The 15,648-nt window shown below is 37.8% G+C and overlaps 3 protein-coding genes across 3 annotated transcripts; 1 reads left to right on the top strand and 2 right to left on the bottom strand.

Annotated features, from left to right (window-relative positions):
* Positions 1-2,369: 2,369 nt before the first annotated feature.
* Positions 2,370-2,961, top strand: LOC109184965 (glutaredoxin-C9-like). The gene has a single exon (XM_019334960.1). It carries the CDS (start codon positions 2,370-2,372, stop codon positions 2,739-2,741), a length of 372 nt encoding a protein of 123 aa, XP_019190505.1. The 3' UTR covers positions 2,742-2,961.
* Positions 2,962-8,815: 5,854 nt separating this feature from the next.
* On the bottom strand, positions 8,816-9,490 carry LOC109184955. The gene is made up of 2 exons (XM_019334951.1): positions 9,479-9,490; positions 8,816-9,352 (listed from the first exon to the last, which is right to left on the bottom strand). Exons 1-2 carry the CDS (start codon positions 9,488-9,490, stop codon positions 8,816-8,818), a joined length of 549 nt encoding a protein of 182 aa, XP_019190496.1.
* Positions 9,491-12,330: 2,840 nt separating this feature from the next.
* Positions 12,331-15,648, bottom strand: LOC109184954. The gene is made up of 5 exons (XM_019334949.1): positions 15,444-15,648; positions 14,910-15,400; positions 14,622-14,864; positions 13,984-14,340; positions 12,331-13,050 (listed from the first exon to the last, which is right to left on the bottom strand). Exons 1-5 carry the CDS (start codon positions 15,646-15,648, stop codon positions 12,331-12,333), a joined length of 2,016 nt encoding a protein of 671 aa, XP_019190494.1.

The following is a 15,648-nucleotide window of genomic DNA, read 5'->3' as shown; positions in this document are numbered from 1 at the left end:
AAGTATCATAACAAACTCAATTTTACATATTGATTATAGTCATTTTATAACATTATAACATAAAACTATAAACATAATAATTAAATTTGTAAATTAAAATTATATATATTAATTAGGTATAAAATATATATTAAAAACAAATAAATAACTTTATTAGGTTTACGAACTCTTCTTGCCAATTATTAAGAAGCTCGAATCTAACTTATCAACTCATTACGTTAACTATTCAAATTCAAACTCGGCTCGACTGTATCCAAATCAAATTTAAATATTCATCGTATCAAAATTGAGTAACTTGACTCATTATTAATTTACACTCATAAATTCAACCTTTCAAGAAAATAGATAAATAAATATTATTTATTTATTTTTAATGTGTGTGTGTGTATATATGTGTATCAGTGTATGTGCATGCATATGTCGTTGTTGGTTTCCATATTAAACAAACATCATATAAAACCATGAAGTTGTTGTGGTCTCATTTATGGATTCTTGTCTGGTGCCTTGTACAATTACTATCATTAGTTAGACCTCGTTTGAATCATATAGAAAAGACAACTAAGAAAAAGAAAATAGAAAAAAGAAAATGTCATTTTCAATCTTTTTTTCCCCAATCATTTTCAAGCGTTAGTTATATTTGTAATGTAGAATTAATTCTTAAACTCTTAAATTCTTAAAAATATAAAATTTGTTTCTCAATTTTCATTCAAATGGTTTTTTTTTTTTTTTTTTTTTTTTTTTTTTTTTTTTTTGTCTCAATTACAAAAATCATTAATTTTTCATAAAAAGTTTCAACTTTAATTTGACATGGTGCTTTTGACTATTTGAATGGCATTCTTCATCTTACGATGAAGATATTTTAATCGACCTACTTTTATTTTAATTTATGAATAAAATAAAATAAGTTGTCAATTTTTGCTATTCACTCTTGATTATTTTTAATGTTTTACTAAAGTAATTCTTTTATTTTGTAAGTTAAGTAATTGAAGCATGTGTTCATCTCAACTAAAAGTCTAAGCTGATAGTTGAATTGCACATTTATGTTTATATATATTATATGCTCAACATAAGTATTAAAAGTATATATGGAGTAGAGTTAAATATTTTATTATTGAATCCTAAAAGTATACTTTGCTAAATGAGGGCAAAATATACATTTATAACCCAATGTCTATGAGGGCTAAATTAAAGGGCATTATATTCATGGTGATAGAGTTTTTTCCAAGTTGTTGTGCTAACATGGATTTAAAATACTCCGTAAAAAATTTAAAAATGAAAAAGGAGATTGTGTAACAGTTAGTGACCACTCTCAAGTGCCTAGCTGGTACAAGAAGAAACTTTATCCAAATGTTATATTCTAAGAATATAAACTAATATTAAAACATAAACAATACGGAAGACTTATCGGATATCTTCTAATATATAAAATAAAGAAGATTAGAAGATATCTCTGAGAATTGAAGTTACCTTAAGTACTTATTTCAACTGAATATATGAAAATGTGTTTTGTAATAAAAAAAAATAAACACAATCAGCTTATGTTTAACATATAATGGAGGTGTTTGGTAAATAGCTGTTAGCTGGTTGAATTAGTGGGTTTAATTCGTTAATAACATTAGTTGATTGTAGAGAGATATTTATTAAATTAGCTATTACTTAATAGCTGATTACATGCAAAAATGAATTTCTTAAAAAGCTTATTGAAAAAGCTGCTTTGAGCAGCTTTTTGAATTTTAGCGTTTTGGAACAATAAGCTAAGCTGTTACAAAAAACTAATTAATCAAACACTTCTATTGGTTGTTTAATCAAGTCACACAACTAATATTGGACAATAAGTTAACTATGTTACCAAATTCGGTCAATATATAAACATAAATGAGCAACCTACTGATCGATTTATCAACTTATACTTTTAGTTGAGATTCGGTTTTTGCTGAATCATTGTTTAGAACACTAATGATTAGTCAAAGTATAACCTCAAATAGTCGAACGACTTTCACCTAATGACAGCAAAATTATATTGATAATAATAATAAATTAAAGTGATTGTTGAAATGCAAATGCTGCCACTACTTACCCCATCAGCTCTCCTTCCGTTTCACTTACTTCTACTTACTGTTACCACTTTACTCATAAGCTATTGCTACTTGCTAGTATGCTACTTACCACCCTCACCTCCCTCTCTGTCTCTGAACTAACACCACTGTCCCCTTCTCTGGGGGGCTATGGCTAACCGATCTACTCTCTCCTTCTCCCTCTTTAAATCTCTCTTTCTTTCATTACCATTTCTTTAACACCACAAACAAAAACAAGAAGAAGAAAAGTAAAAGTAGTTAGTTCAAATATTATATTTCTTAGAAAGAAAAATGATGGTTAAAGAGTCGTCATCTAGGAGATCGATTAGTATGCAGTCAATATACGAGAGGGTCCAGTCCCTGGCTTCCGGCAATGCGGTGGTGATCTTCACCCTCAGCGGCTGTTGCATGTGCCACGTCGTGAAGCAGCTCCTCTTCGGCCTTGGGGTCGGCCCCACCATCGTGGAGCTCGACCGCGACGCCCACGGCCGCGAAATCTACGACCTCCTCTTAAACCTGCCGGGATCCGTCCCCGGCCAGCAGCAGCCCGTCCCGGCGGTGTTCGTCGGCGGAAGATTCTTGGGCGGGATCGACACTGTCATGGGTTGTCATATCAATGGCACCCTCGTCCCTCTCCTTAAAGACGCCGGAGCTCTCTGGCTCTAAGCCACCCTCCCATCGATACCCTTTTGCATTTGAGAGCTCAAAAGATGTCCGCCATCTTCACAACCTCTGTTTTGCTACTTAGTATAGTACGTATGTAGGAGTATTATATTTCTTTTTAGTTTCTAGCACTGAAATATAACATAGGGATTTTAATTAATTTCATGTTCAAATGTAATTCTCCCTCTTATGTTAATCAAATTCTTTTTTTCTTTAATTTTAATTTACAATTTTTATTCATACTTCTTCTGTTTTACTATTTAGTTTCATAATGTCACTTATTTGTCAAACTGGGTAATATGTATTGTCAAAAATCTATTCACCTATTTTAAACCGGTCTGGTTCTAACCATTACACCAAAAGTTACAGCTCGTAGTGAAGACGCAACTTTTCATGGGCCTCCGCCCAACAATCTTCTAGCCATCAATTGCTACACTTGATTTTTCATGGGCCTCCGCCCAACACTTTCAATGCTTCTTAATCTTTGTTGATTTCCTTTTGGCATTACATTCCAGACTCCAAAGATTGGCTACAACAACACCTACAAACTCTTTCCCAGCTGAATCCACTATTCCGAACAAATCCACCATCAACATTGGTCATGGTTTTGCAATTCAGCAACAACCCTTCATCATCAATTCCGATGCCGAAAATCCGTATTATTATTTCCCCTCTTCTTATAGTAGGGGCACAAAGCTCTTTGGCAATGTTCTCACCACATAGATAAGTACAATCCTTGGACACGGACGATATATATGACATGGCGCTAAAAGGGTGCAACAATTATTTATTTATTTATTTATTTATTTATTTATTTATTTATTTATTTGTTGACAAATCCCTTCCAATGTCAAATGTTGGCCATCTCCATCACGCTTGTTTGCGTAAACAATATGGTGATGTCATGGATCCTCAACTCAATACACTCGTCCCTAGCTAACATGGTCCTATAAGTCGCGACGCTTGGACAAATTTACCAAATTGATTTTCTACCATGAATGGACATCGCATCTATGAAATCGAAAAGCGTATAGCGACGTATTCCAAGCACGATGTATCCATAACATAGTACCATAATTAGTTGAGTGCACTTGGGATGAATTAAACATGTTAGTTCCGCCACCTAAATGTTCATGCTCGGCTCACCACTAATAGTCAACTTGTGGCGGAGCAGTGAACTTCACATATTCCTTCCGAATCACTTCAACAATTAATCTGACTACTATAATCGATAAAGGAGCCTAAAGGAAACCTAGTTGGTACCTCTCTAGCTTTAACTTCTATTTTTAATATTTCAAATGAATGGGTTATTGACATAGGTGCTATTGATTACATTTGTTTAAATCTCTCTATTTTTTATTGAATTATTGCCCAAGTATAATAACATTGTGACAGATATATCTATTCCTACTGGTAATGCAATCCTTGCCTATGGTAGGACTATTGGTCATGCTCGTATATCCCTAAATTTTAGTGTGATATATATTTTTTATGTCCCTACGTTTAAATTTAACTTGCTATTTGTGCAAAAATTAGCAAAGTATTCAAATTGTATTTATCATTTTCTTTCCTAATTATTGTGTGTTTCAAGACCTTTCAACGAAGATGGAGATTGGTCGGAGCCATAAACACATTGGCTTATATTTCTTTAGTGATACACCGCAATCTACTACATTAACCACAACCACTCCTAATACATGGCATTCTCGTTTTGGTTACCCATCACATTCAATTTTTAAATATTTAATTTCTACACTATGTGGTTATTTGTCATATGCCCAAACAAACACGTTTTATCTTTAAGTCATATTTCAACTTATGCTTGGTTTTATATATATATATATATATATATATATATATATATATATATATATATATATATATAGTGTAAGGTTCCCGTGCGATTGTGCGGTTGATTAATGTGCGTGAGTATTTTGTTTAATGTGTCTGAGATTTGTACTTAATGTGCGTGAGTGTGTAATGTTAATGTGCGTGAGTTTTGTACTTAAGGTGTGAGTCTTGTGCCTATGATGCATAAGTTGTGTGCTTAATGTGCGTGAGTGTGTTCTTCATCCACTGCTGTGAAAATTATGCGCATTCACTGCTGCATTTTCTTCTTGTTTTTTTTTTTTTTTTTTTTTTTTTTTTTTTTTTTTTTTTTTTTTTTTGTTTCGAAGTGGTGAAGGAATGGATTTTGTCTTGTTTTTAACATAAAATCAGAACATCCATATGTGCGTTTACATATATCCATCCATTCACACACAATCAGAAAAGCTTCACCCACCTTCTTTTCTGTTATGCTTCCTTCTGAGTTCGTAATTCTGAGCTCAAGTCACGCACATTAAACACAAACTTCACGCATATTAAGCACAATACTCAGGCACATTAAGTACAAAACTCACGCACATTAACATTACACACTCACGCACATTAAGCACGCGACTCACGCACATTAAGTATATAACTCACGCACATTAATACACTGCACAACCGCACGGAAAGTCACAAATGCACCTGATCCCTTCCCTATATATATATATATATATATATATATATATATATATATATATATATAGGCGAGTTCAGGTGCGGTAGTGTCTTACGGTGTGGCGATTTCTTACGGTGCGGCAACACCAATAGTTCAACAAATATGCACCATCAACGTTAGGAAAATACACCACAAAAAACAGAGTAAACAGAGCCCTGCATCACCAAACACACACCATTAGGTGTGAGCAAAAACACCATACACTGTTCAGAAATACACCATTGGGGGTGGTGAGTTATATGGTGTATTTTTTTTGAGTCTGTTGTGTATTTTGTGATGTTTTATTGCATTTCATTGTGGTGTGTTTTTCTAACACTGTTGGTGCATATTGTTAACACTGTTGGTGTATTCTGGAATTCCGCCGCACGGGAAGATCCAAACGGACCCAGACGCATTTGAACTTTATTCTCTATATATATATATATATATATATATATATATATATATATATATATATTTACACTTAAGATATATTATTATTATTATTATAATTAAGTAATAATTTTTTTCCCGGTATTAGTTTACATCTCCTATATATATATATTAGTTTACATTACACAAAGTGCCAATAACGCTTCCATTGAGGCTGAACTCACAACCTTCCAAATGGAAGTCCAACCCGAGTACCATTAGACCACATAGTCTTAGTTGGCTGTTGGATTTTGAACTCTAAAAAATTTTGATTTTTCTCTCTTACACTCTCAAAATCATTTTGTTACGAAATATTTTGCCAACACTTCCGTAAATAGTACGAAGTGTTCGATCTTTTTTCTAGTTCGCCCGATTTTTCATTTGAGTGCTCAAACCTTAAACCATGATCCATTTTATCTTAGAAGACCGACGCTACAACGTAACAATCCTAACACACTCAGAAGGTTCAGAATCGATTTTAAAGAAAATGTGTATTATACATGATTTGGATCTTTCCTCGTTCTTTCTGTTGGGTTTATATTCAAATTATAAAAAACCCTTTCCTTGTTATTTTATTTATTTTATATAAATAAATTTTGGCTTTGTACCAAGCTCTGGTTGAAATTAATTTTCTAAAATTAAATTCCATATTTCAGTTATATATATATATATATATATATATATATATATATATATATGAGTTAATACCATCTGAGGTCCTCCGAGTATAGTGGTTTTGCCACGTTTAGTCCTAAACTTTCAAAGTGACCATCTGTGGTCCTTCGACTTTCAAATTTAACCATTCGTGGTCCAAGTTAACCACCCATGGTCCTTCAACTATTAAATTTTAACCAACTATGGTCCTTTCAAGAAGACCATGGCTGGTTAAATTTTGAAACTTGAAGGACCATATGTGGTTAACTTGGACCACGAATGGTTAAATTTGAAAGTCGAAGGACCACTGATGGTCAATTTGAAAGTTTAGGACTAAACGTGGCAAAACCACTATACTCGGAGGACCTCAGATGGTATTAACTCATATATATATTATATATATATATATATATATATATATATATATATATATATATATATATATATATATATATATATATATATATATATATATATATATATAATATTGATAATCAGGTGAGAACCATGTCTTAGGTGAGATTTTGTGGACAAATTGAAACCATTGATCTAGTAGATCTAACGGTTGAAAATAAACAAAACTTAGTACAGTAATATTTAGGAAAATGCCTCCGCTCATTTTAAAAATTTGTAATATTTTTGAAAATGACCCCACTCATTTTTTACTTGAATTATCATCCAGATCTTACAAATCAATGATTTGAATTTGTCCACAAGTTCTCACCTAGGGAGTGGTTCTCATATGATCAGGATTATATATATATTATTTTGGTAAATCGGCTTATTCACTGCCTTCAGCAAGCGCCGTCATCTTCTTAATGTGGCACGTGCTTTGCGCTTTCAAGCAAGACTACCGTTAAATTTTGGGACAATTGTGTTTTAACTACTGCTTATCTTATCGATCGTACCCCTACCTTAGTCTTGCAAAACAAAACTCATTTTTAGTCCTAGAAGCTAACAACAATTGGTCTTTGACAACTCTACCGCCTGGTAAGTTCGCTATTAGATGTCGATGAGTTTACCGTATCAAATACAAACTTGATGGTTCCGTTGAGCACTACAAGGCCCGGTTGGTAGCAAAACGATACTCTCAACTAGAAGGACTTGACCTAATTGATGTCTTTGCTCCTATCACAAAGCTTGTCATACAGTCAGTACAGTTCTTAGCATTGCAGCTGTGCGATAATGGATTACTCATCAACTTGGCATCTCTAGTGTCTTCCTTCGCGTAACACTTCATGAAGAAGTCTATATGCAAGTTCCTCCAAGTTTTTTGTAAAAGGGAGAGAATTGTGTTTGCTGTTTTCAAAAATCTCTTTACCGGCTCAAACAGGCACCATGGTCATGGTTCATTTATTTGTTAATTTTGAAATTTTTGTTTTTATATGGTCTTGAGACGCAAAAAAGATAAACTAACTTAAGTTGTTATGATTAGCTTAAACCAAGAAATTAATATCACTCCTATTAAAAATCAAATTCGTAATTTTGTGATTATTACGTAAATAAACTAAGTTGGTTAGATTATCTTCTTAGTAATTTGGATTTTTAATGAGGAAGAGCATAGATTTAAGGGGGGGAGGGGCGGGGGTGGGGAGGGGGATGGTGCCCTGCCCTGGTCGAGGGAGGAGGGAGTAGATGAGTAGTAGCTGTACCCGGTAGATTCTGACGGCTGAGATCTCCCCTCTTTTACACACACCTCGCAGGTGTAGTACGGCTTCTTTTTCAAGTCATGCAACTTTATGTTTGCATGCCTTTTCTCTGTCTTCACTTTTTGTTTTGTAGAGGATGAGCTCTTTTATAAGTTTTATTATTATTATTGTTATTATATTCTTTTCTTCGATCCCATCCTTTTATCATCCATGTTATTTTGTGTTACTTTATTTATTGTTCAATACACATCTTCATAGTCGATTGAAATAAGTACCTGAGTAACTCTTCTGTGAAAGATACATGAGACAGATCGGGTAAAAATAAAAATGTTCCAAAAAATGTAATATGTATAAATAATAAAGTGTTTTGTTACTTATACAGGAAAATATAATACTTTTTAAAAAAATGTAATACTTTTAAATTAAAATGTAAAATAAAAAACACTTTATTCTTGATTAGTTTTATATTTTTCAGTATAAATATTACATTTTCAACTTGACTTAACCTGTTTCACGGACAAGAGTCCGTGAGATGATCTCACACACGTTTTTGACTAAGTATGCAATTCTTAGAATTATTTTATGGTCTTCTTTATTTTATATATCCAAAGATGTAATATAAATGTTCTTCAAGCATCTTGTGCTCAAATGACACCTCTGTGGCTCTCTTTGAGGAAAGGTCACATGATCGAACTTCGGTTGTGAGATATTGACTCTTTGAACTGCATTAGTTAGAGAAAATATAGAATAGATACTACTTGTAATAACTGCAATTCTTAGAGTTATCTTCTAGTGTTCTTTTTGAGAAACAAGAGCTAATTCATTAAGTCATAGTCAAAGACAATTAACAAGGAAGTGCGGGGGTGTATAAAACCACTCCCCACAATCTGACACAGAAAAGCCCCCCGCGCAACAGTGTCGGTGGCACAATTCGCATTCCATCTAGCATAAAAGAATTCAACACCACCAATCGTGGCTGCTAACTCTTTAACGTCATCAACTAATAAACCAAAAGAAGAACTAAACGAAGACGAATGCAAAACATTAAAAACAATTTGGGAATCCATTTCAACTTCCACATTTCCCATGCCTATGCCCAGTAGCCAACTTAGAGCCTCCCTTACGCTCAGTGCCTCAGCTTCCTTCACCGTATAATTGCTATGCATGCACATATTCTTACAAGCCAAGAACCTGCCTTCATCATTTCTTAAAACCCAACCAAGGCCCATTGAACTGGAGCTATTCTGTAGAGCCGCATCCGTATTTAGCTTCAGCATTCCTCTACTCGGTCGTGACCATCTCTCCGTGGCAGTGCTGGTAGATGTGTTCGTGGTCTGCAAGTTCGCCGATTTCTAGTTTTCCAAGAACACCAAGGATCTCAGCAACAAGTTATTTAGATCAAACACCACCCCCTTCCAGACATGTTCATTCCTAGCAGTCCAGATGTCCCAACAAATAATCATAAACTTAGCACGTACCTCTTCATTCATGGCATTAATGCAGTCGAAAAACTAGTCGCTGGCATCTTCACTGGTCGAGTACGTGCACATTCCCAAGCTAGTCCAAGCAGACACATCTTGCGGGCATTGGACAAACATATCTTCTGTAACTCCACACATGTGGTACGACAGCGAGCAAACCACATGCTTGGCAATCAGTGCCTCTGTGGTTGGTAGATAGCGCGACGCCAACTGCCAACAAAAAGTCTTCACTTTGGGCAGGACTTGCGCATTCCAAATCTTCAGCCATGGCCGGGAGTCTTGTTGGATCAATGTGAGCTGTTTATAGCACGATTTCACCGTGTAGGTCCCCTTCGAATCCCAAAACCAATACCAGCCGTCCAATGGCTTCCTTATACTGATCGGCACATTCAAGATCAAGCCTGCATCACGCTCACAGAATACATCCTGTACACATTCCACATCCCACCCCGTTCCTTGTATGTTGAGGAGCGAGGATAAGGGGGCTTCGAATACAGACTCATGCAAGTCGGTTTGCACGTACGGGTAGTCATGCACTGGTAACCATGGATCCAGTCCAATCCTCATATTGGCCCCATTACCAATGTACCGCCTGCACCCTTGCTAAAGCATCTCCTTTACTGCTAACATCCCCTTCCAGATAAATGACAGGTTGCACCCGTCCTTGGCATCAAAGTAGGTACCATTAGGGTAGTATCTACCTTTTATGACACGAGCTACCAGAGATGAGGGTCGTGTGATAAGGCGCCACGCCTGTTTGCCAATTAAAGCTTTGTTCATCTCATGTAACTTTCGAAACTCCATGTTCCCACTTGCCTTTGGAACGCTTAAGCCAGTCCATGAACGTCACCATAACCCCTTCCCATGCCCTACTCTTCCTATCCACCAGTACTCGTTCAGAATAGTCTCAATATCCTTGCACAGACCCATGGGCAGCATAAAGACCATCATCGCATACACTAGCATAGACTCGATCACATTTTTTAACAGCACTTCACGCCCCGCTCGCGACAGAAATTTTGCATTCCAACTTCTCTAATCTTTCCCAATATACGATCCTTCACAAACCCCATAATTTCCTTCTTCTTCCTTCCTACAACAGAGGGAAGTCCTAGATATTTGGCATTAGGTTTTCCTTCTGTCACCCCCAGCACATTAGTGATCTCCTCTCTGCGTTGCTGACCCACATTGGCACTGAAGCATACGACGAACTTCTCGTTGTTTACATGTTGACCTAAAGCAGTAGCATATGTATCAAGCACATACCTCATATTCACACTTCCGGGGGTGTTTGCCCGCAGGAACAGAAAGCAATCGTCAGCGAATAACAAATGTGTTATTGGTGGCGACTGCCTTGCAATTGAGATGTCGTGCAATTGTCCCATACTCGTCTCTCTCTCTATTAATGAACTAAGCCCCTCGATGACAAGGAAGAAGAGGTATGGCGACAACGGGTCCCCTTGGCGGATGCCCTAGGTGGGAGTTATTGGTCCCAGTTGCTGATGTTCATGCAAGACACGATATTTCACCGATGTAACTATAATTTTGCATTTCCCCAAATTAAGATGATTATTATATATAAGCAACTGATACATTGAACTGACTGATGCGAAGATGTGAATTGTCAGTCAGATCGATAGATTGGCAATTAGTTTGTCGAGGAAAAAACTAAAGCAGATAATAAGAACACACATACGATGTTTACCAGTTCGATACAGTGTGTATCTACATCTGGGGGACGATCACCGAGGCGTCCAATCCACTAACTCATAATCCAATGTACAAAGGTAGAGAAACAAGAATCTCACCCAAGTGCCCCACACAAGGTACGTACCCAGTCTACAAAGGTTTAGTGGATTGTTGAAGACGGAGAGCCACGCATGCAGAAGTCCAACGAAATCCCTTCGATTGGAGAGCTAACTCTGATGCAGTCCGCCTCAATGACGCAGTCCCACGTTGTTCCCACAACTGAGTGATCTTCGCGTCCTTTCGTTTAAGCAACGATAGTTCTTCTCAAGTTCTTCATCATAATCACCAAGAACATGTATTCTTGAGAAGAGGCATAATCAAAGATGTGATCTTCTGTATAGCAAGGAGTGCCTTTTTAGTCTTACTAAACGTAACCCTAATTCATGACCGAATGAGGGTACTTATACTTCCTTAGAAAAGCCACTCTCCAAAAATATCTTTGAATGTAGATGGTAGGACGATTTGTGAAGAATGCAATCTTAGAGATTCGGTCCATACCTTCCAAAACAGATCCGCTGATTTTCTTTCCAAAAGTCTTCAAACCGCTTTCAGAGTTTTTGGAAACTTCTTCCTTTATCTGATCTTCAGTGTCAGTGCGTCTGTTGATATCTCTGATCAATCAGTCTTCTGTAGCAGCAAACAGACACCAAACTAAACCCTATCTTAGTTTGCCATAATAATATTGCCAATCATATGTTGGGGTTTTATGGAAAAAAACAAAAAACTACCAAACTCCCCCTTTGGCTATTATTTGGCAAAACAACTCGACTAAGATAAACCAAAAACTATGGAGAAAGAAAGGAAGATAAAAATCGCATAAATAGCAAAGTCTGAAATACACCTCTTAAGAAATAGCATCACACATGTCGTGATGATCAACAAAAATAAAAAGTAGCATTCTTCGCGGATCATGAGGCCATCACAAACACAACGCCCAGACAGGGTCAGAAGGTACAGAAACACAAAAAAAAAAAAAAAAAAAAAAAAAAAAAAAAAAAAAAAAAAAAAACACAACTCCCGCTGAGTTTAATCACTCCCCGTTTTTGCCAAAGATACACAAAGAAGCATTCAGGCATTCGAGGGTTCATCACTGTTGGATTTCACGTTCTCGCAGCAGCAGACTCAGTCAGGCTCAGACGAAGCAGAACAGTTGCAAGTTCAGTACGGGCTGCAGTGAGTTGTTTCGCAATGATTCCATTAACAGTTTCCAGCTCAGACACCCGAGCCTTCAAACGAAGAGATAGCTGAATGTCCCTCGCATGTGGCGAGTCATCAGGAGTGTCAGCTTCAGAAGATGGAGGCACAGCCACAGGCGTAACATCTCGGATGTGCTTGCCAGTCAAGAGACGAGGATTAACACTGTAGAGCAGAGTTGGACAGATAATCTCGCTTGGCATCGGGACCAGGCCCTGCGTTGTCAGAACTCCAAAGATGAGATTAGGATATAGCAGTCTTACCTTCTGTTCCCTTGGATGAATCAAGGTGAGGAAATGATAGAAGATCCACTTTCCCAGATCAATGGTCATTTTTGTGCCAATTCGAAATAGAAGAGCAGCCAGTTGCTTGCCAACCGTATGGAAGTGTGCAGAAGGTAGCCAATTGTGTAAGGCAATACGGTGCAGAATAACATATTTGGAGGTGAGTTTCGAGCTAGACAGAGTATCAACATCACCTGTAGGCCATACAGGAGTCTGACCACCGGTAAGGGTCCTTGCAACTAAATCCCAATCCGTAATCTCTTCCTCATCAACAGCCCTTAGACCATAATACTCATTAATCACATCTGGACCGAAAACATACCATTTTCCTCTGATGAAAATCTGCATGCACCTGGTCCCCAAAAGATTGTCAATGTCCTCATTCAGATTACAGAAGAACTCATAGGTCAGTAGGGGTGTCAATACGGGCCGGCCCGCCTCATTAGGCCCGCCCCACCGCGGATTTTTTATTAGGCGGGTTTTGGCGGGCCGGCCCGCGGGCTTGGAACTATACAACCCAAGCCCGCCCCATGCGGGCTTGCGGGTCTCGCGGGCTGGCCCGCGGGCCATCACTTAAATTTTTATTTTTAAAAAAACATTAAATAGTATATAAACATGTTAAAATTGCTTGAAATATGGCACCGAAAACTTCCATAAAATCCATAAACCTCGCCCAAATCTCCCGAATTGATACCGCGCGTTCAGCATAATTGTAGAAGGGTGATCAAAGCTAGGGTTCAACATCACACTCGATTTCTCTCTAGGCTTCAGATTTTCCCTCTACAATTTCCGTCTGTGTATAATACATATATAAATATGTATGTTTGCTAGACCTGGAGGAGATTTAGTAATTCATAAATATGTATGAATTGATGATTTAGTTTTAGTAATTATTTGATAGAGTTGGAGGCGGATGGAGACGGGAGAACTGAAAAACTATGTATTATAGGAATTATTGAATTAAGAATTGGCGAAGGATTATTGAATTATTGGATTTCTCCCCTTCTGCGTACTCTTAGATAGTTAGATCTACACATTGCCTAAGAATTAAGATATTATATATATGGTTTTAAAAAAAAAAAAAAGATATTATATATATAATTTATTTATTTATTTTTTAAATATGGCTTGGCCCGCGGGCCGGCCCGCAACCCGCACGGGTTTGCCCGCGCGGGCTCTGGCCCTCCGCGGACCATGCCCGTTAGGCCCGCATTTTCGCGAGCCTAATTTCTTGCGGCCCTAACCCGCCCCATTGCAGGGCGAGTGCGGGCTAACCCGTGGGCTTCGGCCCACTTTGACAGCCCTATAGGTCAGCAGCTTGGAGTAAGGGCAAATAGAAGTGACAGTCTTCAGGAGGCCAACTTCACTGAGCAAGGGCAGAATGTCACAGACATAATTCAACTGATTCTCATCAACTGATCGCTGAACCATCGTAGACCATTTTCCTTGAGCTGTAGCAGAAACAAACTGAGGTTTGTAAATCGATGTGTCAGGGTTGTCCGAAGCAGCTTGGACATCAGGCGTAACACTCCTTCCTCTCGACCTTGTAGTTGGTTTCATCTTTCTGGTAGAGGTGGTGGAGACCGTAGCAGGTGCCTTGTTCTTGACAGATGATCGCAGAGTTTTGAAAACCTGTTGAACAGGTGGATCACTTTCGCTTTGACGGATTCAACAGATCGCCTTATTTTCTCAGGTTGAACCGTATCAAGATTATCATCACCGGTTTCAACTGCTACTCTCTCAGGAATCCCTTTGCGCTTCGATTTTCTTGTCTCTCTGGATGGAGAATGATCGGTTGGGCTTGGTGAAACCGAGTTACTTGTTTCTAACACAGGAGCAGACGAAGAGCCAAGAAGTTTGGAGACTTCTCAAATTTTAAAGGTAGTCGAGTCTGGATGTGCTGTTGCTTCCACTGTAAGAGGTCCAGACAACTGAGCTTGAGGACCATAAACTTCAGCCAGTATCTTCTCATCATCACTGTCAAGCTGTACAGGAGGATCATTAGGGTGAATGACTTTATAAGGTTCTGGTACAGAAACAGATGATAAACAGGCAAAGTGACGGATGTGGTCAAGGCTCTCAGCTATAGAGGTTGAAGTATAAACAAGAACTCCTTCAATTTGATCAGAGGAACTAGGGCTTGAGAGTCTGGCAACCTCAATTTAAGTCGACACCTTAGGAGGAACATCTACCGGGCAAACTTCAACCGGTGACTTAGCAGCATCAGAGATGGGTAAAACAGGAATAGCAGATCGTGCAATATCAGCAGAGTACACAACTAGACTCAAATTGTCTACCTTATCATCAGAATCACTATTAGGGACAACTTTTGCAGACTCCAAATTTTCAGAAGATATACGAGGAGGATCATCAGACACAGAGGATTTCTCAGACAAAAAAACATTCTCATTATCGGATTGTGCAACAGGCAGAGCAGATTCAATAGCATCAGAAATTAAATCATCAGGCTTATCAGGAGATATCTCAATAGGGGTTTCAGAAGTATTAGACCTGTTACGAAGAATCTCGATACGGTGTGTGGCTTCTTTCTGTGCAGCTTGAAGATAGAGAGGTTGAGCTGCTATCCGTCGACGCGAGATTTCTTCGGATTCCAGAGCCCTTTGGGCGAAATATTGGAGGAAAGCCCCAGCACGGTTACCATCTTCAGGCTTAGGAATGGTCGCCCACACGACTAACATTATCACTCGCTTTGGAGGCCAACATCAAGAGATCACTTGTGTTTTCGTTGGACCAATCCGCATAGAATTCCGGGTAATCTGAGAACACTATGACCACGATTTCGTCGCGAAGATCAAGGTCAAGCTTCAACGTCTTTTTCATAGCGAGTTGGAGAAGAGTTTTGACATGCTTCATGGCTGTCTCTGGTGAATGAACTTTCCTTCCCAGCTTTATGATAATATTTCTCACTGCATCCGCCAT

The sequence above is a fragment of the Ipomoea nil genome, unplaced genomic scaffold (assembly GCF_001879475.1).
Source record: "Ipomoea nil cultivar Tokyo-kokei standard unplaced genomic scaffold, Asagao_1.1 scaffold1298, whole genome shotgun sequence".
Lineage (NCBI taxonomy): Eukaryota > Viridiplantae > Streptophyta > Magnoliopsida > Solanales > Convolvulaceae > Ipomoea > Ipomoea nil.
The sequence above is the reverse complement of the archived record's forward strand: the minus strand, read 5'-3'. Positions and strand labels throughout refer to the sequence as shown.